At 43.2% G+C, this 26,271-nt stretch overlaps 1 protein-coding gene across 1 annotated transcript in view; it reads right to left on the bottom strand.

The window, feature by feature from the left end:
- ryr2a (ryanodine receptor 2a (cardiac)) overlaps positions 1 to 26,271 on the bottom strand; it is a 684,685-nt gene that overhangs the window by 37,231 nt on the left and 621,183 nt on the right. Inside the window, exons 85-92 of the mRNA XM_048535805.2 lie at positions 24,680 to 24,808; positions 22,177 to 22,281; positions 21,726 to 21,807; positions 18,508 to 19,814; positions 13,100 to 13,167; positions 11,805 to 11,955; positions 8,128 to 8,214; positions 3,044 to 3,265 (exon numbers count right to left, since the gene is read on the bottom strand). Coding sequence (XP_048391762.2) covers positions 3,044 to 3,265; positions 8,128 to 8,214; positions 11,805 to 11,955; positions 13,100 to 13,167; positions 18,508 to 19,814; positions 21,726 to 21,807; positions 22,177 to 22,281; positions 24,680 to 24,808 — 2,151 coding nt within the window. The remainder of the gene's footprint in view (positions 1 to 3,043; positions 3,266 to 8,127; positions 8,215 to 11,804; positions 11,956 to 13,099; positions 13,168 to 18,507; positions 19,815 to 21,725; positions 21,808 to 22,176; positions 22,282 to 24,679; positions 24,809 to 26,271) is intronic.

The following is a 26,271-nucleotide window of genomic DNA, read 5'->3' on the forward strand; positions in this document are numbered from 1 at the left end:
CTGGTTTAGGGATGCAGTAGGGGAAGGGGAGATTTTGAAACTGGTGAAGTCCACATTGATACCATATGGCTGCAGGGTTCCCAGGCGGAATATGAGTTGCTGTTCCTGCAACCTTCGGGTGGCATCATTGTGGCAGTGCAGGAGGCCCATGATGGGCATGTCATCAAGAGAATGGGAGGGGGAGTGGAAATGGTTTGTGACTGGGAGGTGCAGTTGTTTGTTGCGAACTGAGCGGAGGTGTTCTGCAAAGCGGTCCCCAAGCCTCCGCTTGGTTTCCCCAATGTAGAGGAAGCCGCACCGGGTACAGTGGATGCAGTATACCACATTGGCAGATGTGCAGGTGAACCTCTGCTTGATGTGGAATGTCATCTTGGGGCCTGGGATGGGGGTGAGGGAGGAGGTGTGGGGACAAGTGTAGCATTTCCTGCGGTTGCAGGGGAAGGTGCCGGGTGTGGTGGGGTTGGAGGGCAGTGTGGAGCGAACAAGGGAGTCATGGAGAGAGTGGTCTCTCCGGAAAGCAGACAGGGGAGGGGATGGAAAAATGTCTTGGGTCGAGGGGTCGGATTGTAAATGGCGGAAGTGTCGGAGGATAATGCGTTGTATCCGGAGGTTGGTAGGGTGGTGTGTGAGAACGAGGGGGATCCTCTTGGGGCGGTTGTGGCGGGGGCGGGGTGTGAGGGATGTGTCGCGGGAAATGCGGGAGACGCGGTCAAGGGCGTTCTCGATCACCGTGGGGGGAAAGTTGCGGTCCTTAAAGAACTTGGACATCTGGGATGTGCGGGAGTGGAATGTCTTATCGTGGGAGCAGATGCGGCGGAGGCGGAGGAATTGGGAATAGGGGATGGAATTTTTGCAGGAGGGTGGGTGGGAGGAGGTGTATTCTAGGTAGCTGTGGGAGTCGGTGGGCTTGAAATGGACATCAGTTACAAGCTGGTTGCCTGAGATGGAGACTGAGAGGTCCAGGAAGGTGAGGGATGTGCTGGAGATGGCCCAGGTGAACTGAAGGTTGGGGTGGAAGGTGTTGGTGAAGTGGATGAACTGTTCGAGCTCCTCTGGGGAGCAAGAGGCGGCGCCGATACAGTCATCAATGTACCGGAGGAAGAGGTGGGGTTTGGGGCCTGTGTAGGTGCGGAAGAGGGACTGTTCCACGTAACCTACAAAGAGGCAGGCATAGCTGGGGCCCATGCGGGTGCCCATGGCCACCCCCTTAGTCTGTAGGAAGTGGGAGGAGTCAAAAGAGAAGTTGTTGAGTGTGAGGACGGGTTCAGCTAGGCGGATGAGAGTGTCGGTGGAGGGGGCCTGGTCGGGCCTGCGGGACAGGAAGAAGCGGAGGGCCTTGAGGCCATCTCCATGCGGAATGCAGGTGTACAGGGATTGGACGTCCATGGTGAATATGAGGTGTTGGGGGCCAGGGAATTGGAAGTCCTGGAGGAGGTGGAGGGCGTGGGTGGTGTCACGGACGTAGGTGGGGAGTTCCTGGACCAAAGGGGAGAAAATGGAGTCCAGATAGGTGGAGATGAGTTCGGTGGGGCAGGAGCAGGCTGAGACGATGGGTCGACCAGGGCAGGCAGGTTTGTGGATTTTGGGAAGGAGATAGAAATGGGCCGTGCGGGGTTGGGGAACAATGAGGTTGGAGGCTGTGGGTGGGAGGTCCCCTGAGGTGATGAGGTCATGAATGGTGTTGGAGATGATGGTTTGGTGCTCGGGTTTGGGGTCATGATCGAGGAGGCGGTAGGAGGTGGTGTCGGAGAGTTGGCGTTTGGCCTCGGCGATGTAGAGGTCAGTGCGCCATACTACCACTGCGCCACCCTTGTCTGCGGGTTTGATGGTGAGGTTGGGGTTGGAGCGGAGGGCTGCCCGTTCTGCGGGGGAGAGGTTGGAGTTGGTGAGAGGGGTGGAGAGGTTGAGGCGGTTAATGTCTCGACGGCAGTTGGAGATGAAGAGGTCGAGGGAGGGTAGGAGGCCTGGGGGTGGTGTCCAGGAGGAGGACTTTTGTTGGAAGCGGATGAAGGGGTCAGTGGAAGGAGGGTTGGGTTCCCGGTTGAAGAAGTAGGCATGGAGGCGAACACCTCCGCTCAGTTCGCAAAAAACAACTGCACCTCCCAGTCGCAAACCATTTCCACTCCCCCTCCCATTCTCTTGATGACATGTCCATCATGGACCTCCTGCACTGCCACAATGATGCCACCCGAAGGTTGCAGGAACAGCAACTCATATTCCGCCTGGGAACCCTGCAGCCATATGGTATCAATGTGGACTTCACCAGTTTCAAAATCTCCCCTTCCCCTACTGCATCTCTAAACCAGCCCAGTTCGTCCCCTCCCCCCACTGCACCACACAACCAGCCCAGCTCTTCCCCCCCACCCACTGCATCCCAAAACCAGTCCAACCTGTCTCTGCCTCCCTAACCGGTTCTTCCTCTCACCCATCCCTTCCTCCCACCCCAAGCCGCACCCCCAGCTACCTACTAACCTCATCCCACCTCCTTGACCTGTCCGTCTTCCCTGGACTGACCTATCGCCTCCCTACCTCCCCACCTACACTCTCTCCACCTATCTTCTTTACTCTCCATCTTCGGTCCGCCTCCCCCTCTCTCCCTATTTATTCCAGTTCCCTCCCCCCATCCCCCTCTCTGATGAAGGGTCTAGGCCCGAAACGTCAGCTTTTGTGCTCCTGAGATGCTGCTTGGCCTGCTGTGTTCATCCAGCCTCACATTTTATTATCTTGGAATCTCCAGCATCTGCAGTTCCCATTATCTCTGAGTAATGTAGAACCTGGGCTGTAAAATGGCAAACTCTGCAACTGAAGCAAAAGAATTCATCGACCAATGAAAATGCATTCAATAGTTCAGGTAATACAATCAAACACAATGGGGTTAGGCATAGAGAGTTAGACAAAATTGCCCTCTTGGTATGAACTAGACTTTCAGCTTGCTTCTTGGAATAAAATTTGCAATTTACACAATTAGTACCTACAGCTTGCAAAACAAATGACATTGTTTTCGTGAACTGTTTGCAAAGACAATTTTTTTCTGTTGCCTTACTTTTAAACAGTAGTAGCCAATGATGCAGAAAAATGAGATGACAGTATGCAGGATGGCTAGAATTCGCAGGGTTGGTTCCATATAGCCACTGCTTTCTTGGAGAACATAATGCACTGTGACCCTGCGCCCATTTCCCATACTGCTCCATCGAGAACCTCCACCTTCCTGATAGTATCCTGGGTGTTTACATTCTTTCTCCTCTAGAGTTGGAGAAGTGGAGACCTGTTGAACATTGCACATTAGTAACAGAACCTTCCACCATTGATCAAAATATCCAACACAATTTACAGTCTTTGCATTCAGAGATTATGATAAAAACAAATCAACTGCTGGAATATTTTCAAAACTTGTTTTTGGACACACAAGATATATCTACCATCATTTTAATGAAACTGTGACGCACAAATATAAACATAGAAAATAGGAACAGGCCCTTTGAGTCTGCTCTGCCATTCAATATGATTATGACTAATCATTCAACACTGTATCCTGCTCCCACTTTCTCCTCATAACCTTTGAACCTTTTAAGCCCAAGAGATATATCCATCTCCTTCTTGAAATTTATGAATGCTCAGCCTCAACTGCTTTCTGTGGCAAAGAATTCCATAGACTCACCGCTCTCTGGGTGAAGAAATTTCTCCTCATCTCAGTCCTAAATGTAAACCCCGTATTCTTAAACTATACTCCAGGCTCTGGACTCCCTAGTCATCGGGAACATCTTATATAAATTTGCCCTGTCTAGTCCTGTAGAATTTTACAGGTTTCTGTGAGCTTGTCCCCAGTTATTTTAAACTCCAGAGAATATAGTTCTAAATAATCCAGTCTCTCTATGTCAGTTCAGCCATCTAGAAATCAGTCAAGTAAATATTTGTCGAACTCCCCCCATAGTCAGAACATTCTTCCTTAGATAAGGGCACCAAAACTGAAGATGTGGTCTCACCACGGCCCTGTACAATTGCAGAAAGGCATCTCTGCTTCTGTCCTTGAATCCTCTCACTATCAGGGGCAACACACTATTTGTCTTCTTCACAGTCAGCTTATTGATGTATAAGGACATCTAGATCTCGTTGTGGTTCCCCCTTTCCGATCAATATCTGTTCAGCCAATAACCTGACTAATCTGTTTTTGATATCAAAGTGGATAACCTCACACTTATCCATGGTTTACTTCTTCTGCCATGATTTACTCACTCACTCAATCTGTTCAGATCAAAGAGAAGCATCTCAGCATCCTCCTCAAAGTTCACTCACCAGCCCAGTTTTGAGATCCACAAGCTTGGTGATATTACATTCAGCTCTCTCACCTAAATCATGAATATAGTTTGTGAACAGCTGTGGTCCAAGTACTGATTCCTACAGTATCGCACTAGTCACTGCCTGTCACTTGGAAAAAGACTCATTTATTTCTACTGTTCGTTTCCTCACTGACAACCAGTTCTCTATCCATGTCAGTACACTAATCCCCAGTCTCAAGCATTTTAATTTTATGTGCTGATCTCAAAGAAAGCCTTCAGAAAGTCTGAGTAAACTATCCACTGGCTCTCTCTTATCAACTATTTACATCTCAAAAAATTCCATTGGATGTCTCAAGCATGATTTTATTTTTGTAAATCCACATTGACTCTGTCCAATCATGTTACTGTTTTCAAGTGCTTGGCTATTAAATCTTTTCTAATCGACTCTAGCATTTTCCCGTCTACTGATATCAGGCAGTTTAGACTTCCCAGTTTTCTCTTTACGTTCTTTTTAATAAGCAGGGCTACATTAGCTACCGTCCAATCCATAGGCACTGTTCCGCAGTCTATGGAAACTTGAAAGATGACTACCAATGTATGCGTTATTTCAAGGGACACTTCCTTAAGTACTCTGGGATGTAAACTATTAGGGCCTAGGGATTTATCGGACTTGAATCCCATCAATTTCCCCAAAACCATTTCTTACTAAGACTGATTTCCTTCCGTTCCTCCATCTCACCAGACACAGTGTTCCCCAACATTTTTATACGTTATTTGAATCTTCCTTTGTGATGTAAGCACCAAAGTACGCATTTAACCAGTCTGCCATCTGTCTAATCCCTATTTTAACTTCCCCAGATTCTGACTGTTATGGACCTACATTTATGTTGATTGATCTTTTTTCTGTTCACATACCTATTGACATTCTTACAGTCAATTTGCACGTACCCACAAGTCTACTTTCATACTCTACTTTTCCCCTCTTAACAAAGTAATCAACTTCCTGTGCTGAAAACTAAAGTGATCCCAATCCTCAGGTCTGCTACTTGTTATGGCCAATTTGTATGCCCATTCGTAACACTATTTCTAATTACCCTTGGGCTTTTCCTATTTTATTTTTGCACCAGACAGGAGCAATTGTTGCAGTTCTTCCATACGCTCTTCAAATATTTACCATTATTATCCACTGTTATCCCTTTAAGTAATGTTCCCCCACTTAGCACAGCCAGCTTATGCCCCACACCATTGGAGTTTCCTTTATCTAGATTTAGGAGCCTAATCCTAGAATCAGCTATGTCACTCTCCATCTTAATGAAGAATTCAATCATTTTATGGTCACTCATTACCCAGGGGCCTCACGCACAATTAGATTGCCGATTATTCCTTTTTCATTTCACAATACATAGTCTAGAATGACGAGTTCTCTACAGTTTTGCTTTACAACTTTGACATTCCGTACTATATACTTGCCAATACAAAGAAAAATATCGCCTATCATTTCTTCATGAAAAAATATCTTGTGCTAATTTCAAGCATCTGGGGTAGAGAATTGCAATCATTTTCAATATTGATGCTTGAAATGCTTTCACTGAATTCTAAAAAATGTGAACACTATCATGAACACCCTTTTTTATTGAAAAATGGATGATGCAATATGTCAGGGTAACTATTGTCTATACACAATTCCATTCATGTATAGGCTTGGTGGCATTCCTTACTCTCCCAATCTGCCATCAGTCTTATGGTCAAACAGTCTAATTAATCCCGGAACCAACCATCTGGCATCAGATCAGCTGGAAACTAATAGTGAGTTTAGTACATGCCAGCTAAACATTGATCCATGTTACACGTGAAACAATGTAAAATTCTGAATTCAAGCTTAAAAACGGTCACGATTTCACAACTAAATTTCCACTCAACAGACTTGAGAAGTACATGCTACAACCCTAATTCTAGAGATCACAGTTGTACGACACTGATAGAGTCATTTCATTTTGTGCTTTATGTTTATCTCTTGGATTAAGCAACACCAATGGTTGGTTAGTCCTCCAAAAACACCACCAAACCCACTCATTACTGCTGAGAGCAATACACAAAAGGAATAACTACTTTAATTTGATTATTTAATTGGTTAATTGAATCCAGTTGGGAAAACACAAATTATAATTGGGACTTGACGATCAGACCCCAATCTGAATATTTAAAGAGGAACATCTGTATGAAGGATGGTTTGGTGTTTGATCTTTACTTAGCTGTTCGTAATTTTATCGCTAACATATGCTGATTAGTAAAATTCAAAATGAACAAATGTCAACTGTTTCTTGAACAATAACAAGCATGGAGGATAAATCATCATGTACTTCTGTACCATTTGTGTCACTTAAACTATCGTACTAGGGTGTATACCAGCCACAATGATGATGCCATATGGCTCAGTACAAGAACATCTTGGGATCACACAGGAACAGACCTACAATCTGGATCTTCCTCATAGTCTCTGTTAACAAGGTTTATATCATATCAGGATAACTATGGTACAGTTGCTGGCATGCAATAGATTGCATCTTACTTAAGACAAAAGCCTTTTCTGGTTAGACAACCAGATGGCCTTACAATACCACACTAGACCAAGGAGACACTATAGATCCTTCTCTGAAAGAAGACAGTGGCAACAAATATACTGTAGAGTGTGCAACAATAGAGAGTTTATACAACATGATGAGCTTGGGTTAGGACTGCTCATTTGAAAATAGACTCAATAGGAAAACTAGGTAATATGAATAGAACCAATCAATAACATTCTGGATAACAAGAAGTTGTCATTTGTCATTTATAAAATCCATCTGGATGAGAATATAGCAAGCATGATGAGTGGGTTTGTAGATGACACTAAAATTGGTTGTACAGTCGACAGTGAAGGTGGTTATCTATGATTTAAATGGGATCTTGGTCGACTAGGCCAATGGACTGAGGAGTGGCAGATAGAGTTTGATTTAGATAAATGAAAAGTGTTGCATTTTGATAACACAAACTAAGGCAGGACTTACACAGTTATTGGTAGGCCTAGAGGTTCAGGTGCATAGTTCACTGATAGTTGCATCACAGGTAGACAGGGTAGTTAAGAAGGCATTTGGCATGCTTGCCTTTATTGCTGAGACCATTGTGTATTAGAGTTGGGACATCACGTTGTGATTGAATAGGAGGTTGGTGAGCCCACTTTTGGAGCAGTGAGTGCAGTTCTGGTCACCCTCTTATAGGAAGGGTATTGTTAAACTGGAGAATGTGCAGAAAAGATTTACAAGGAATGTTACTGGGACTGGAGGGTTTGAGTTACAAAGAAAGGCTGGATAAGCTGGGATTTTTTTTCACCAGAGCATTGGAGGTTGAGGGGTGACCTTACAGAGGTCTATAAAATCATGAGGGGCATAGATAAGGGGAATAGCAAAGATCTTTCCCTAGCGTTGGGGAGTTCAAAACTAGACGGCATAATTTTAAGGTGAGAGAAGAAAAATCTGAAAAAAGGATATGAGGGACAACCTTTTCACACACAGTGGTCATATGTAAAATGAACTGCCAACGGAAGCGGTAGATGCAGGTACTGTTACAACATTGAAAAGGCAGTTGAGTAAGTAAATGAACAGGAAAGGTTTAGAGGGGCATGGGCCAAACGCAGATAAATGGGTTTAGTTTGGTTTGGGAAACCTGGTCAGTCTGGACAAAGTTGGACCAAAGGGTCTGTTTCCTTGCTGTGTGATTCTATGACTCTGTTGTTATTTGGCACACAAATTATGGCTAAACATTATCATCTGCAATCCCCTGAAAAAGTTCGACAAGAATACAAAACTCCTACCTTATAAAAGAGGAGAATGAAGTTAATTGCAAAGGCGACAAACAATGCCAGCATCCTCATGTTGTAGAAATTGCGTGCAAAGTAATTCTGGAAAGGGAGGAAAAAATGGATTGTGGAAAATTTTAATATAAACAAACTTCTAAACAAAAGTATTTATAACAACGTTAAATATACTGTAAAACCTAATGTAATTAACTTAGAAAATCAACACCAAATCATTTCTTGAAATGCAATGAGCCAAGGAAGATTTTAAAGAAAATAATGACAATAGAAAGGTGGATGCCCAACAACTCAAGAAGGACCTGAAACGTCCTGCATTTGGTCCATGGTATGTACTTGATTCTGTAGTCAGAGCCCAGCCATTCTTGCTGGAATTGTACATCTATGAACGCTGTGCAAAGACAGCATCAGACTTGACTGTCATGTTCCCCACATAGAGGTAATGGTATAGCCATTCAGGCTCTCAAACCTATCCTGTTATTCAATGAGATTATGGCTAATTGTACCTCATTGGGATTTATTAATCTTTGATCCAAATTCCTCGGTACTCTGTTAATAAAAACCTGTTGACTTCAGTCTTGAAAGCTGCAATGCAGCCAAGATTGTATTGGTAAATTCAGGAGCAAATAGTGGTACCAAGCGGAAGTGTGCCTGTTGTGTTCATCCGTAAGAAAGTTGGAAGTGTTTAAAAAAGGAAAATAGAGATGTTCTCAGAATTAAAAGTGGAATGCCAACACAAGGATTTTCAGATTGAGTACAGGACATGAACTACTGCTCATTGTAAATTCTGTTTTCCTTCAGTGTTGACCTTTGTCAGAAACATTAAAAAAGGCTGATGGGTAGAATTGAGAGATAACCATCAGCATTTCTCCTTTCTCTCAGAGTAAAAATTGATCCCAATTCTCCCTGTTCAACCTCTCATGTAGGCTGTAATTTTTGAGGTGCTTGGTTAGAGGTAGTGGGCATGAGAAATCAGGTGGAAAGCCAGGTGGGCTAACTACCCATTGCATTCATGCAACCACTTTGTGTATAAGCAACAGGAGGGACAGTGGTGGAGAGCTGCCCTGGCCTGAAATTGATTGAGGGCCTTAAGTGGCCATCAGGTGGGCTCTTTGCTGCATCAGGTGAGTGCCAGGTATACTTTAGCAGATTTTGTATGGGTGCAGGATTGAGTTGGCTTCTAATTAGACACCCTTAGCAAGGAATGCCTTTGCAGAAACATTCCCCATTGTCCACACCAGCTAAACTGGCCGAGCCCACTTTTCTGAGTTTCTGGGACTCCTCTTTGTTTGTCAGTTCTTCCTGACTATAATTCCAGCAGTCCCCACCACTCCCAGTGGTGCTGCTTGGAGTATTAGAGATAATGGGAACTGCAGATGCTGGAGAATCCAAGATAACAAAGTGTGAAGCTGGATGAACACAGCAGGCCAAGCAGCATCTTAGGAGCACAAAAGCTGACATTTCGGACCTAGATCCTCTCTGATGAAGGGTCAAGGCCCGAAACGTCAGCTTTTGTGCTCCTGAGATGCTGCTTGGCCTGCTGTGTTCTTCCAGCTTCACATTTTGTCTGCTTGGAGTATTGTTGGTCTTCTGAATAGCCAGCAGTTCTTAAATGGAATTTCTTTCTTCTTAAATGGAATTGTCGGCTGCAGGCAAGATAATACAGGGGCTCCCAAAACTGGCTACAGTCAGGATGCCCTTGGCTTTCTGGGTAAAAGCTGGTACCACTGCTGCCCCATGAAATCCCGGCATTTCAGAAGCTTCGAAACAAGCTGATGTTCATAATTTGAAGTTATTTCCTGAACTAAATGCCTCAAGTTTGACTCTGTCTTCTACAGTTAGAAAACAATCTCTGCTCATGTGAATAATTTTCTCCCTAAAATGTTTCATTCACCGATCACAAGTACACAGCACAACAATTTTCTGACATGCTGTAATTTGTGGTTTTCTGTCAGCATTGAAGATTAATTGCCTCCCTTCCCATACTATGACTTAATTTATTAGATCAGTAAAATAGCAAAATTCTTTTTTTATTCATTTGGGAGATGTGGATATTGCCAGGTGGCCAGCATTTTTTTGTTGTTAGTGTCCACCCCTCATTGCCCATGAGAAGGTGGTGGTGAATTGCCTTCTTGAACTGCTGCACTTCTTATGCAATAGGTTGACCCACAATGCTGTTAGGGAGGGTTTTGACACAGCGACAATGAAGACATGGTTATTTATTTCCAAGTCAGGATGATGAGTGGCTTGGGAGGAAAGGTGGTAGTGTTCCCATGCATCTTTTGCCCTTGTTCTTCTGCATGGAAGTGGTCTTGGGTTTGGAAGGTGTTGTCTAAGGATCTTTGATGAATTTCTGCATCACATCTTGCAGAAAATACACAATGCTGTTGCTGAACATCAGTGGTGGAGAGAATGGATGGTTTTGGATGCAGTGCCAATCAAGCAGGCTGCTTTATCCTGGATAGTGTCAAAATTCTTGAGTGTTGTTGAAGCTGCACCCATCCAGGCAAATGGGAAGTATTCCATCTCACTCCTGGGGTATGCCTTACAGACAGTGGACAGGCTTTGGGGATCTAGGAGGTGAGTTACTTGCTGCAGTATTCCTAGCCTCAGAACTGCTTTTATAACCACTGTGTTTGTGTGACTAGTTGAGTTTCTGGTCAAAGTTAAACCCAAGGATGTTCATAGTGGGGGATCTAGTGATAGTAACACCATTAAATATCAAGGGGTTGAGATCAAGTTGTCTCTTACTGCAGATGGTCATTGCCTGGCATTTTTGTAGTGTGAATTTACTTGCTACTTGTCAGCCTGAGCTTGGATATTATCCAGATTTTGTTGCATTTGAACATGAACTGCTTCAATATCTGTGGAGTCACAAATGGTGCTGAATGTTGAGCAATCATTAGCGCAAATCCACTTCTGACATTATCTTGGAGGAAAAGTCTTTGATGGAGCAGCTGAAGATGGATCGACCTAGGACAGTATTCTGAGATATTCCTATAGAGATATGCTGGAGCTGAGATGAACAGACCTCTGACAACCACTACCATCTTCCTATCTACCAGTTATGACTCCAATCAGTGATAACAAAGTGTGGACCTGGATGAACACAGCAGGCCAAGCAGCATCTTAGGAGCACAAAAGCTGATGTTTTGGGCCTAGACCCTTCATCAGAAAAGGGGATGGGGAGAGGACTGAAATAAATAGGGAGAGAGGGAAAGGCGGACCGAAGATGGATAGAGGAGAAGATAGGTGGAGAGGAGAGTATGGGGGAGCGAGGTAGGGAGGGAATACAAGAGAGTTGCAGTGGGAGAGAAATTCCCTGAGGCTGGTCCGCATGGAGGAGGGTAACTTCTTCAGGTTCCTTTTCTGATTAAGGGTCCAGGCCTGAAACGTCAGCTTTTGTGCTCCTAAGATGCTGCTTGGCCTGCTGTGTTCATCCAGCTCCACACTTTGTTATCTCGATTCTCCAGCATCTGCAGTTCCCAGTATCTCTGATCACAATTTTAACCCCACTGCGAAGCCTCTTCCAGGGTACCTAACCTGAAGAAGTTACCCGCCTCCCTCCGGACCAACCTCAGGGATTCTCTCTCCCACTGCAACTCTCTTGTATCCTCTCCCTAACTCCACCCCCCCGTACTCTTCTCGTCATCTATCTTCTCCTCTATTGCACTCACAAGTAGCTTCTGCTGATACGCTGTAATTTTCTTCCAGAAGGCAGATTCTTGCACTTCTGGTTCTTCAACTTTCTGTGCATGTTGCTGTCTTCTTCTTCGTCGACGGGACTTCTTTTCTCTATTTTTTTCCTCTTTTTCTCCATCCTCCCCTCTGTAAACCAGAAACCAAAACTGTCATTCAAATTGTCAAAATATTCCACAATCCAACCTTCTAATGTGACATACGATACATGAGACGTTTACAACTTCACACTTGTTGAAGGGAAGAGTTTTTAAAATTCATTCATGGGATGTTGATGTTGCTGAGCAGGCCAGTATTTAATGCCCAGAGGACAGCTGAGAGTCACTGTGGCCGAGAGTCACATGTAGGCCAGACGAGGTGAGGATGATCGATCTCTTTCCCTAAACGGGATGAGTGAACCAGCTGGGTATCCCTCTGGCAATTGGCAACGGCTTCATTATTCTTAATCCCAGATTTTTAGTGAATTCAGATTCCACCATGGGTGCCTGGATCAATAGTCTACTGATAATACCACGAGCCCATTGCCTCCCCACCCGGCCGTGGAGTTAAGGTCAAGTGTTGCCTTCAATGTGAAGTAAGATTAGTGAGTAAGGGATAACTGGACCATGAGGTGACGATTATAATTGAGTCACTGTTTTGAAATGATACGTTCTATTTTACAATATTTTTTAGGTAAAATGTATATCAAAACATTGAACGATTTGGGGAACGGAAATGTAGAGCTGGTTTGAACATAACAGCTTATTGACAGTGCAACTTGAGATGATGAAAAACCGTGACATTAATCCACAGGGAGCCTCAGTTTAACACTTCAACTCAAAGACAGCATCTTTGGCACCATAACACATTCTCCCAGCACTGGAGTGTTGGTCTTCATTTTTGTACTGAAGTCCCAGTTTGGTAACCTTGCAACTCAAAGTCAACAGTGTGATCAACAGGACCTCAATGGGCAATGTAGCTGCATCCAACCCCTCTTTGGAGAAAATGCTCCAACTTCATGTTCTTAAACTCACTGATCGTTCAAATAAATTGGATAGATCTTTGCTCCCACTATCTGGACAGTAATTTGGTGGCACCAAACCAAAAGCTGGACAAGTTCCAATAGTGTGAGATGGATCAACCTGATTACCAGACCAATGGAGTTGAAGATTTGCGTCAATGTCCCATATGGCATAAAGATTATATATTTCATTTGCTAAAATCCCCTCTGTGCACCCTCACTTCATCAAAGGGAATCAATAACAAAAGAATTCTGATTCATCAAATTACTCACTCGGCTTTCTCTGCCTCAACTTTATGGCCTTCTTTTTCATTTGTCTCATCTTCCTTTGTTTTCTCCTCCTAGAATTACATTGGGAGTAAAATGATTACAAAAACTCAAGGTTTTGTTTTCCTTATTAAATCTTATTTATGTGAATTTTAACCCCAGGAAAATTTGTTGCTTCACAACACGTAACCAAAGGAGCAAAACATTAGTGGATGTAAACAACTGAACAGGATTGGATTTGAAGTCAGAACCTGATTGAGGAAAGGACAAACAAAGAAGTATAAATGGGAGGATCAAGTTGGACGTCGCTGGGTCGATTAACTGGAACATAAGCAAGAATTTACAGTAGACAAAGGCAGAACTGTGCTACTCTGTACATGTTAATCTGCTCCAGTGTCCATACAGCATTTCCAGTAATAGGGAGGCACATTTATTACATGCATTAGGCAGAAAAATATCCAATATCTTTAATGGTTTTAAACTTGTGAGGTAAAATCAGTGAGCTGTTTTAAGTTTAGTTTCCACATAGACTCAAATAAAGTGGTATAAAATGACAAAATTAGAAATTATACTGGATTTATACAGAAAGGTACTAATATGATGAATACAAACAGTTAAAGAGGTCTCTGATTTAATGACATGGGTAATCTGTAAAAATTCAAATTGGACAACATGGAACCGCATTGATACGTATGGGCCAATTCAGCATTCTCATTATTCCAGCCAAGTGTCACAGTCAAACCGAGTGCGCAGTAGAGAAATGCAATGTTATGGCAAAATTTTTCAGATGGTGGGTCACAACTGATGGCTGCCCCATAGCTTTTTAAGCATTAATTGACTTGGGATGAGTCTTCCGCCCCCAGGTGTGCAGGGCATTCCACCTCAGAGGACTGTCAGCCATCAGACTGACCAACAGCTGTACTGTCCTAGCAGTGCCATCAGGCCTGCCAGCCAGCAGACACACCAACAGCTGTCCAGTCCCAGCAGCACCGCCGGGCCTGCAAGCCATCAGACTGACCAGCAGCACCACCGGGCCTGCCAGCCAGCAGACTGACCAACAGCTGTCCAGTCCCAGCAGCACCACCGGGCCTGCCAGCCAGCAAACTGACCAGCAGCTGTCCAGTCCCAGCAGCACCACCGGGCCTGCCAGCCAGCAGACTGACCAGCAGCTGTCCAGTCCCAGCAGCACCACCGGGCCTGCCAGCCAGCAGACTGACCAACAGCTGTCCAGTCTCAGCAGCAACACCAGGCCTGCCAGCCAGCAGACTGACCAACAGCTGTCCAGTCCCAGCAGCACCACTGGGCCTGCCAGCCAGCAGAATGACCAGCAGCTGTACTGTCCCAGCAGCACCACCGGGCCTGCCAGCCAGCAGACACACCAACAGCTGTACTGTCCCAGCAGCACCACCGGGCCGGCCAGCCAGCAGACTGACCAACAGCTGTACTGTCCCAGCAGCACCACTGGGCCTGCCAGCCAGCAGACTGACCAGCAGCTGTCCAGTCCCAGCAGACCACCGGGAGTCGTAGCCGGTGCTGGGAGTTAACCGAATCCCACAGAATGCAGATCCAAGTGCCCAGAACACAGTAAAGTTTGGAGGCAAGAGGCTCTTACTTGTGGCCTTTAATTGAGGCTCTTCAGCGGGCCATTAATTACCACTTCACAGCAGCTTCCTCAATTTTCATGCTGGCAGGTAGTGTTGAGGAGCTGTGAGTAAAAACGGGAAGTGATTCCAGTCAGGCTATTTCTTTAATTCATTCGTGGGATGTTGTCATCACTGGCTGGGGCAGCAACTATTGTTCACTCAGATTTGCCTTGAGACTGCAGCAGGGAAATGCTTTCTTCAACAACCGCATTTCATGTGGTGTAAGCACACCCATGGTGCAGTTAGGGATTTTCAGGATTTTGACCCTGTGACAGTGAAGGGATGGTGGCATACATCCACGTCAGGATGATGTGTGCTGTGGAGAGGAATTTGCCAGTTAGATGCCAGTGTGGGTATTGCCATTCTCATTGTAGTGATAGAGATTGAGGATTTGGAAAGTGTTGTCTAAGGAGATTTGGCAAGCTATTGGAGTGCATCTTATAGATGGCACATATTGCTGCTATGCATGTTCATGATAGAGGGAACAAATATCAAGTGACAGATGGGGTGCCAAATAAGCAAGCTGCTTTGTCCGGGATGCTAATGAGCTTCTTGAGTGCTGTTGGAGCTGCACTTATCCAGCAAGTGCTAAGTAGTCCATTACACTTTTGACTTGTGCCTGGTAGATGATAGACAGGATTTGTAGGGTTAGAAGGCACATTATTCATTGCAGGATTCCTAGCTATTAACCTGCTCTTGCAGCCACAGAATTTATACAGCTAGTCCAGTTCTTTTTCTGGTTAGTACAAATCCCCTGGCAATCAGTGATGGTACTGTGACTGAATATCCAGGGACAATAATTGGATTTTCCCTTGTTGCAGATGGTCTTTCCTTGGCACTTGTGCAACACAAGTGTTACTTGCCCCAGATCAGCATAAGCCTGGATATTGTCCAGTTCTTCTTGTGTTAGGCATGGACTGCTTTAATATTGAGGGGTCGTGAATGCTGCTGAACATTGTGTACTTATCACACAATTCAGACTTCATAATGGAGTTATTGACGATGCAGTTCTTGGTGTTTAGGCCAAGGACATCACCCTGAGGAACACATGTAATGATGTCCTTGGTCTGAGATAACTCCAACAGCCACAACCAGTTTCCTTCGCACTAGGTATGAGTCCACCCAGTGGAGAGTTTCTCCCTGACTCCCATTCTCTAGTTTTGTGACTGGTCAAATGCTGCCTTGATATCAATGTTAATCATTCTCACATTCCCTCTTTATCTTCAGGATATGGGCATCACTGGCTAGGCCAACATTTATTGCCCATCCATAATTGGTCAGAGTCGAGTTAAGAGTCAGCCATACTGTTGTGGATCTGGAGCCACATATAGGCCAGACCACATAAAGACAGCAATTTCCTTCCCTAAAGGGCATTAGTGAACCAGATGGGCTCTTGCGACAGTCAACAATGGTTTCATGGTTGTCATTAGAATTTTAATACCAGATTTTTATTGAATTGAAATTCCACTACCAACCATGGTGGGTTTTAAAGGCATGTCCTCAGAGCATTACCTGGATCTCTGGATTTACAGTCTGGTAATAATCATCTCGCCTCCTAAGTCCAGCTCTATCGTCTCTGTCTGGATCAAGGCTGTGAAGATGTCAGGAACTGAGTGGGCCTGGTAGACCCAAACTAAGCATCCAAGGCAGCAAATTATTGTTGAGCAAGTGCTGCTTGCTAGCACAATTGAATACAGCTTCTGTCACTTTGTTGATCTAGAATAGACTGACGGGAGGGTAATTGGCTAGGTTGGATCTGCCCTGTTTTTTGTGTACTAGACATACCTGGGCAAATTTCCATCTTGCCAGATAGATGCCAGTGTTGTAACTGTACTGGGACAGCTTGGCTAAGCGTGTTGCTAGTTCTGTAGCACAGTATTATTGCTAGAATGTTATTCGGGCCAACATCAGTATCCCATGCCTTCAGTTGTTTCTTGGCATAATGTGGAGTGAATCAAATTAGCTGAATACTGGTATCTGTGAATCTTCATTTTTTTTATTCATTCACAGGATGAGGACCTCGCTGGCCAGGCAGCATTTATTGCCCATCCCTAACTGCCCAAAGGGCAGGTAAGAGTCAACCACATTGCTGTGGATCTAGAACCACATACAGGCCACACTAGGGAAGGATGGCAGTTAGTTTCCCTAAAGGGCATTAGTAAACCAGATGGGTTTCTCCAACGATTGACAATGAATTCATGGTCATCATTAGACTCTTAATTCCAGATATTTATTGAATTCAAATTCCACCATGGTTGGATTCAAACCCAGGCTCCCAGGACATGGTCTGGGTCTCTGGATTAACAGTCCAGCAATAATACCACTGGGCCATCACCTGCCCTAAATTCTGGGCATTCTGGGATCCTCAGGAGAAGACCAAAATTATTGATCCATTCAGAACTTCTCCCCAAAGGTTGTTGCAATTGCTTCAACCTTCTCTTTTGCATTGACGTGCTGAGCTCCCCATCATTGAGGATGGAGATATTCGTGCAGTGGCCACCTCCAGTGAGTTGTTTAATCATCCAAGACCATTCATGGCTGGATGTGGCAGGACTGCAGACTAGGATCTGATTCGTTGGTTGTGGGATCACTTGGTTCTGCCTATCACTTTCTGTTCATGATATTTGGTTCACAAGTAGCTCTGTTTTGCAGGTTCAACATGTTGACACCTCATTTTGCCTATTGCTGCTCCACGGCATGCCTTCCTGCATACTTCATTGAGCCAGGGTTGGGTCCTCTGGCTTGATGGCAATGGTAGTGTAAGGGATATATGAGGCCATGAGATCACAGCTATTCAGATGAGAAGGCGATGGGGGTGCCTCCATCAACAACCTTCTTTCAACACTCGACTCTCTCTCTCCCCTACACCCCCTCCCCCAACACGACGCTTTCCCCCTTTTGGGTGCTCAATGTCTCCCAGCCACCTCTGCCCATCAGCCCTTCTACCAGCCTTACTCCCTTCCCTGCTGTCCTGGTCCTGATCTCCATGCTTGCATTCTGGAACTGTCTATTGTCTTAGTTCTGGTTTTCCGGGTTTCTACTGTGTAGCACGAGAGTTCACAAAACTGCAGCTACAACATTAACTAGCTTTCCAAATTTTGAGCATATGAGAAAAAGTGATAAGAATCACTGAGGTCACAATGTCCCATTGAGCTAGAATTAATTATTCATGTGGTGTCATATCTTGTCATCTTATGGTTTGGTAAAGGAAGCAGTTTTCATTCTGGAAAAAAATGGTAACTAAACCCTCAAATGAAGGTGGGCAAGGGGAGATGGGTCTTGCTGGCATAACAAGAAGCTGCCTGTCATCTTCATCCTAAAAGGGTTCAGATGGCTGATTGGCACAACTCAGATTGCCAGCTCCAAAAATAAGAGATGCAAACATTGGTAGGTAGCAAGTGAAAGGGGAGAGAGAGAGAGAGGATGCAGAAGAATGATCCATTATCCTCTTGGGTGAAGGCTAGGGCCTGCAAAATATCAGGGATAAATACAACACATCTCCAAAATATTGGGGTCTACTGCCTCTGCTTCTCCATTCTACAGAACAGCTTCAGGATTGGTTAAGCATTCTCATCTGTGATGGTTAGTATATCCCCTTTCTTTGTCTAATTTCATTATGCATCAGATGTAAACTGCTGCTTTTTAGCAAACTCAATAAAACATTTGCAATTTGCTTATGACAAGTCAACTTCCCTTTATCAGGTAACTGTAACCATATACACCCACCCCAATCTAACACATTGCAAGAGGATTGCTAGTATTTTGTGTTACCTGTTGGCTGCTTCGAAGTTCTGGAAGTGGAACAGTGAGGTAATGTGGACTAATTAGATCTCTCATGCCAGCGTTGGGATTGTGTGGTATTAGTTTGTATTGGCCTCCCTCACGTCGTAAGTCTAAACCAAAGATATCAGACAGGAAGTCACTCTCCTCGGTGATAGCCGTTAGGTCAGTCAAGTCTTCTGAAGGCAGGGTTGATTGTGTAACTTTCCCCTCCCCTTCTCCAAGTTCACCTCGTACCTCATCATGTGTTGGGTCTGGCATGTTGGCTAAAAGTTCTGCAACTTTGATCTTCTTGGCTCCCTCAACAAGGCTGCCCCCCAAGAAAGTGCTATACATGATGCGGAAGAATCCGCGGAAAACACTAAATACAAAATGGGAGAACCCAATCAATAAACTCCAATAGAAAGCAAACAAGGTCATAACCATGTCCTTCATTGTCATTTTTTTAATTTTCTTCATCTGTTTTTTGAGGCTTTTAGTTGTGAGCAACTTCATGAGAATCATCACATTATACCTGAGAGCCATTAAGGCAGATCTAATTGTTGTCATGGAGAAAAAGTTCATTTTGGGATCTTCTTCCTCCATTTTATCCTTTTGTGTCTCCTCTTTACTCACAGACCTCTCAGTGGAATCTGACTCCGAGATCTGTGCAGCTAACTGCATTTCAAAGATAGTGTCTTCACAGAAATTCACAAACAGTTCCATCTTTTCTTTCTCTCCTCCTTCATTCACGACATCGAAGATGAATTGTCTCTTAGACTCCTTCACTTGAGGCTTCTCCCACTGTGTCCTGCTGGATTCACTGATCTCAAAGTAGACTCTCTCAATCCGTTTGGCACTTCCCATAATCTCTATACGGCCAAGAAACGGTTGAAAATAGTTCAGAACACTCTCTGCCAACTCCAGGAAGGTCTGCAGGCGAGTATCATGGGGCATGTGCTCCGACAAGTTGGTCAGTAGCACTGCAACATTGAAACCAATGTCTTTTGCAGGTTCATGAAATCTTTCAACAAACTCTTCATAATCTAGCATCTCATTTTCATCAGTCTCTGCACAGGAGAGTAGGAATTCAGTTTCTGACTGTGTGTAGTGTTTATGACTTTCCATGGCCTTCTGGAAGTCCCTCTTGGTGATTAGACCCTTGCTGTCAGGATCATATTCTTTGAATGCATCAGATGATGTTAGGTTCTTTAGCTTAAGGAACATGTCAAAGAATTTGAGGATCATTTCTACATTGTTTGAAGACTCTACCAACATGTCCACCATCTGCTTGCCAATAGTTCCATTGACGACATTACCTGAAGTAAATAGTTAATGTAAAATTACATTTGAGCCATTATCAATCCTTTATTACCAATGTTCCTTCACTTTTAATTTAAATGTCTGCTTTGCTTATTAGTGAATGATTTTATACGATAGAATCACAGAATCCCTGCAGTACAGAAAGAGGTCATTTGGCCCATCATGTCTGCGCCAGCCCTCCGAAGAGCATTCCACCCAGACCTAGACCCCCCACTTTATCCCTGAACTCAGCATTTACAATGGCTAATTCACCTAGCCTGCACACGCCCGCACAATACGGGGCAATGTAGCATGGCCAATCCACCTAACCTGCACATCTTTGGACTGTGGGAGAAAACCGGAGCACCCAGAGGAAATCCACACAGACACGGGGAACACATGCAAACTCCACACAGACAGTCGCTTAAGGCTTGAATCAAGCCTGGGCCCCTGGCTCTGTGAGGCAGCAGTGCTAACCACTGAGCCACCATGCCACTCTTAAAACAGGTCAGCGTTACCCCTATTTTGCACAAGAGAGTTAGTGACTTTGTATTCAAGTTCTTGAGTGGAACTTGAACCTAGAAGCTTTTGAATCTGAGGCAGGGCTGCTGTTAACTGAATCGTGAATGATAACTTAATTGGTTTGATCAAATCAGACTTGTTCTGGTATCATGTATCAGTGCCTCGTATTTTCAAACGAAGGGCTTGAATTTCACCCTCCCAATGCAATGTAAGAATGGGATATTTGACAGGTTAAAACAGAGGTATCTTCCTCGCTCCAGAACAGGCTTGTCCTTGTGTTTCAAGGTGGGGGTCTATCAACGCTCTGTATGTGACAACTGACAACACTTTCTGGTCACCAACCATTTTAACTCCCCCTCGTGCTCCATGGTGACATGCCCATGCTGGGTGTCCTCCAGTATCACAATGACATCGCACGCAAACTGGTAGAGCAACAACTCCACCTTGGGAGCCTACAGCCCGATGGTTTAAACATGGAATTCACCAGTTTAAAATCTCCCCACCCCTGGCCTCATCCCATGTCTAAACCCGTCTCCTTGACGTCACACAACCTGCCCATCTTCTCTCCCACCTATCCGTCCCATTGACCTATTCCCACAAATCCCTACCTACACTCACCTATCACCATACCACCTACCTTCCTCAGCCCCGACCCTCTCTCTCTACTTATTTCCTAGCTCCCTTGCCCCTCACCAAGAAGGGTCCCGATCCAAAATGTCAACTTTCCCGTGCCTCTGAAGCTATCTGGCCTGCTATGTTTCTCCAGCTTCACAATGTATTGCTACAGGTAAACAGGGTGGTTAGGAAGACATTTGGCATCTTGCCTTCATTGCTCAGACCATTAAGTATGGTATTAAATTGGAGAGGGTACAGAAAAGATTTACAAGGTTGTTACCGGGACTGGAGAGTTTCAATAATGAGGAGAGGTTGGGACATTTTTCACTGGAGCATAGGAGCTTAAAATCATGTAGGGCACAGATAAGGTGAAGAGCATAAGTATTTTCCCTAGAGTTGGGGAATTCAAACTAAATGGCACAGATCTAAGGTGAGAGGAGGAAGATTTAGAAAGGACCTGAGGGGCAACTTTTTCACAAAAAGAGTGGTTCATACGTGGAATGAACTGCCAGAGGAAGTGTTAGATGCAGGTTCAGTTATAACATTTAAAAGGCATTTAGAGATGGATAGGAAAGATTTAGAGGCATATGAGCCAAATTCAGGCAAATGGGACCAGTTTAATTTGGGAAACTTAGTCAGCATAGACAAATTGGTCCAAAGGGTTTGGTTCCAAATTATACAAATCCATGACTTAATGACTCTATAACAGACAGAAATAAGAGCGCAAAATTAGTTAAGAGTTTATTTATTTATTGAAATTATTTGTGTGTAATTTTAGTTCACAGACCCACCTTCCAGCATTGAAAGCAGCATAACGACCATATCCTTCTGAAGGTCCATCAACTCCGTCAGCAGCTCAATTTGGCTAGAATCCTAGAAATTGTAACATGCAGATACTGTGATAAATAATCTTAAGCTTTTAACTTTGTTTTAAATTGTTGAATTTCTACAATTGCAGTTGAATACTAAGGATCAGTGCTGTGAAGAAACCATTGTAAAAAAAGCAGTTCTTCTACGTATTGTCTACTCTGAATCAGCAGAGTACTGTTCAGTCAACTTATAGTATTTATTATTCTTATAATATTTCTTTTCCTAAACTTAATTGTACTGTATTTCTTCCTGCTAAATTGTATGTTATATCTCTAGACTTTTTTAGTCCTTTAGGTGCCCGGAGATAGGGACAGGAACGGAGACTGGAATTAATACCAAAGCCTTTCTTTATTCGCATACCTACTTACTAACCTGGGACAGTTTCATTTGCATATGGGCAAACACATGAAGAAAGCCAACCACTGCATCCCATAGTCTGCTGTGTGCCAGACTTTGTTGATTCCCAGTGCAGGGGCCCTACAGAAATAAACAGACTTTAGCACAAAACTAGAATATTTACATTGTACTAGCTAACTAATAAGTCTTTTCAACCAGAATCCACATTTTGTGCAAGGATTTTGAATCATAAATTTTTTTTTCAGCTAATTTGCACTCTCACCTCTGAGTCAGATGGAGGTGATTTCAACTTCCACTTCAGGATATCTGTTCGTAATCAAGATTGATTCTCCAGTGGGAACCGAGGCAAGATAACTCACTTCTTATTTACTTTAAACTGTCAGAAATTTTTCTAGATTTTCTTATGTAAAGGTGATATTGATTTTTACTATTATAATCCTTTGTTGCGTAAGCAAAGAAGCTTTGGAGACAAAGGGGACAATTTAAACTTGAGAAGCACAATGAACAAAGTGTAGGAGGAGAACAGAGTTCATTGGCTGCCTAGATGTTGCTTATGGAGAGAGGCACAAGCTATTTTGAGGCTTTGGTCTTATTTACTTAGAGCGAGGAAGCTACGCCTTCAAAGATCCAGGACAGATCTAATGCACTAAATGGCTTCTCCTGCGTTATACGAGTAAGGGTTAACTTTAAATGAAACCATATCCCTAAAAAGCCACTGATGCTAAGTTGACTGAAACATAAAACATTGAGGTTGATAGATTACTCAACACCATTTTAACATAGAGATAATGGGAACTGCAGATGCTGGAGAATCCGTGATAACAGAGTGTGGAGCTGGATGAACACAGCAGGCCAAGCAGCATCTTCGGAGCACAAAAGCTGACGTTTCGGGCCTAGATGGTCTAGGCCCGCAACATCAGCTTTTGTGCTCCTAAGATGCTGCTTGGCCTGCTGTGTTCATCCAGCTGCACACTTCGTTATCACTGTTTTAACATAAATGGACCTAATTTAAATAATTAGATTAGCCACGAGCTATTAAATTACGAGTAGATGTTTGAGGGTCTCCCACTACTCCTTTCAGATATTTCTTCCACTAAATTTTGAAGCTATGCAACCTTTTTGCCAAACATAACAACAAACAAATCTGACAATGTTCAGAAAAGATTTACAAGGACGTAGACAGGGTTGGAGGTTTAGGCAGAGGCTGAATAAGCATGGGGCTATTTTAACTGGAGAGCTGAGGCTGAGGGGTGACCATACAGAGGTTTATAAAATCATAGGGGACATCAATCGGGTGAATAGTCAATTCTTTTCTCCAGGGTAGGGGAGTCCAAAACTAGGAGGCATATGTTTAAGATGAGAGGAGAAAGGCTTAAAAGAGACATATGGTGCAACTTTTTTCACACAGAGGGTGGTGCTTGTATGGAATGAACTGCCAGATGAAGTGGTGGAGGTTGGTGCAATTACAACATTAAAAAGGCATCTGAATGGGTATATGAACAGGAAGGGTTTAAGAGTCAAATTGGTCAAATGCAGGCAAATGGAACTAGATCAATTTGGAATATCAGGTTGGCATGGACGAGTTGGACCAAAAGGGTCTGTTTCTGTGCGGTACATCTCTATGATTCTGTAAATTATTGGGGCTAACATGTTACTAGAAAATGATTTGGCAAACCATTCTGCTATATGGGTCAATAAAGGGAGCTACATTGAAATGTACAATTACATACATACTTGCATTACAATTTCCCAGGTTTTGCTGCCAGCAGCCAATGAGCACAGCACCATTCGCTGAATTGGCTGAAATATTTTATGGGTTTTTAAGTTATAAATTACAGTTAATCAGGAGTATGATTAGGAACTATGTAAACGAGGAAAGCAACTTTATCTCACCTCAATTAATCAGTTTGAAAGATACCTACTGAGGTATGGGGGTGTTCTGAACTAGGATAGAATATTTAATTCAATGTAAAATTGTTAACAGAAAGATGTAAAGATAAAGGAGATATGAAATTAAAGAAAGCTTTAAGGTACAGTCAAAAGAAACAAACAAATATTTCAGACCAAATTTTCAAGTTTTTAGTTTTCAAATCATCTCCAAAGATAATTAAAGTCCAAAGGAATGAGTGCCCCTAATTGTAGAATTCAAATCTCAGTACCTACAAGACTGTTAGGCAGTAACTAAGACTCAAGACTGATCGTGCCATTACACATACACTTGAATCCCATGGTTTTTATCATGGGGAGTATTTGTTAATTATAAATACCACGATCTCTCACGCTCTATACATTTGAATGCCTAATCTCCTGGGCCAGGGTGCATTGGGCACTTAACTGTACACATCCAAAAACTGACAAATCACTTCTGAACTAATTCTTAACAAAAAAAAAATCACCACTGCATTTTAGTACAAAATCTAGGCTATTATGGTGAGAATGAGATAAAGCTAATAAATCTGATCTTCTCACCAAACAAGTTTAACTCAAGAGTAATGATGGCTCTTATTTTTGATTTTACCTGGATGTACTCAGTAAGTGTGTTGAACACTTGCTTTGCCACATTGATTGCCTTCGAGAAATTGCGCTGTCCCTGTTCATCAATGATGTCCTTCCCAGAATAAAACCAGTAGAAGTCACTGATTGATTCCTGGAAGCAAAACAAAAGACAATAGTCATAATTATGGGCATCCAGTGGACAGCATCTCAGCGGATACTACTGGTTTTCCAACATCCAAAGTGTTTAATGTGCACTGAAAAAGCAAGATTGTGTATTAAATCAGTGTTCATAGTTCTTTCCAGTATTTTAGCGTTCTCATGGGAATGTGCAATTTTGTTCAATATACCATTTTGTACGAATGCTGTGTGATAGTTATTGTACAACTGAGAAGTTAATCAGAATAAACTGAAAACAATACTGCTCAATTACTTCATAAATTTCTGACAATCCACTTAACAAGTTTGTTCCTTCAAGAACTGGATAATTCCCTCATATATACTCTGCTAATCAACTGAGGAAAAAAATGTGTCTAGACTACCCAGATGGAACAGTATTACTTAGATGCAATAGCGCTCTGCTTTTACTGAGTTGTTTCAAAACAACATGCATATGAAATGCAGTGAAATGTTAAAAACAGGTTGTAAAAGTGCAGGTAATATACAAAGATCCAATAACATCTAAAGGAAGACCATTTGCGACAATAGTTTGCATAAAGATAATCAATTCAGACAAGAGATCACTATTCACGTTTAATAATCTTTTACTTGTTGCATGTATGAGTCATGCATTCTCCACATTTATCCTTATTGCATAAATCTGCGATATCAGGAATACCTCATTGACTCAACTACATGGGCTGTATCTTCCTCAGGGCTCTGGAACACCAAATCCCAACTTTTGTTCCTTGCAACTTGAATATCTGACTTCACATGACAACTTTCAGTCTTTTTACACTAGAGACAGGTTTGCAGTGCAATTGCAAGGCATGCTAGGGTGCAAGAGGGGTGTGGGTGGAGTAGCGGGCAGGTTAGAATGCTCACTTTCATTCTCCAACATAGTATCCCACTTCCAACAGGATTTGAGTGGTCCTTAAACCCTTCCCAGCCGATTACCTTGTGAAAACAAACCAGAAACCACATCAAAGGAGCAATTTGTTATTGCAACTTCTTGAAATTGTCATTCGTTCTCAGATGAATTGTGCTAAAATTCAGTAGTGCTTGAAACTCAGCCAAGTATTCACATTGGTCACTGCTGCCCAAACAGCAGGCTACAATTTAGGAAGGAAAGAGCAGTAGGGGTTCACTTTAATTTCCCACCAAAGAGCTTGATATTTAAAGTAAGCGATCATGTGGTTAGTTTTGTTTTGTCAAAATGATGTTTTTAATCCACTGGACTCAATTAAATTACTTTAGAAATGATGACTGCACAAGCTGCCAAGACACTTTGTAACATCTTTCACTGCATTTTATAATGAATATACATTCTAATACGCAAAAGACTGGTCAATGCAAGTAACAATTTATCTTTAAAGGATATGTTTGTAGGATGAATCACTTCATCAAAGTACACCTACATAATAATGCAGCACTTCTTAATGACATGTTAAAATGCGA

The sequence above is a fragment of the Stegostoma tigrinum genome, chromosome 9 (assembly GCF_030684315.1).
Source record: "Stegostoma tigrinum isolate sSteTig4 chromosome 9, sSteTig4.hap1, whole genome shotgun sequence".
Lineage (NCBI taxonomy): Eukaryota > Metazoa > Chordata > Chondrichthyes > Orectolobiformes > Stegostomatidae > Stegostoma > Stegostoma tigrinum.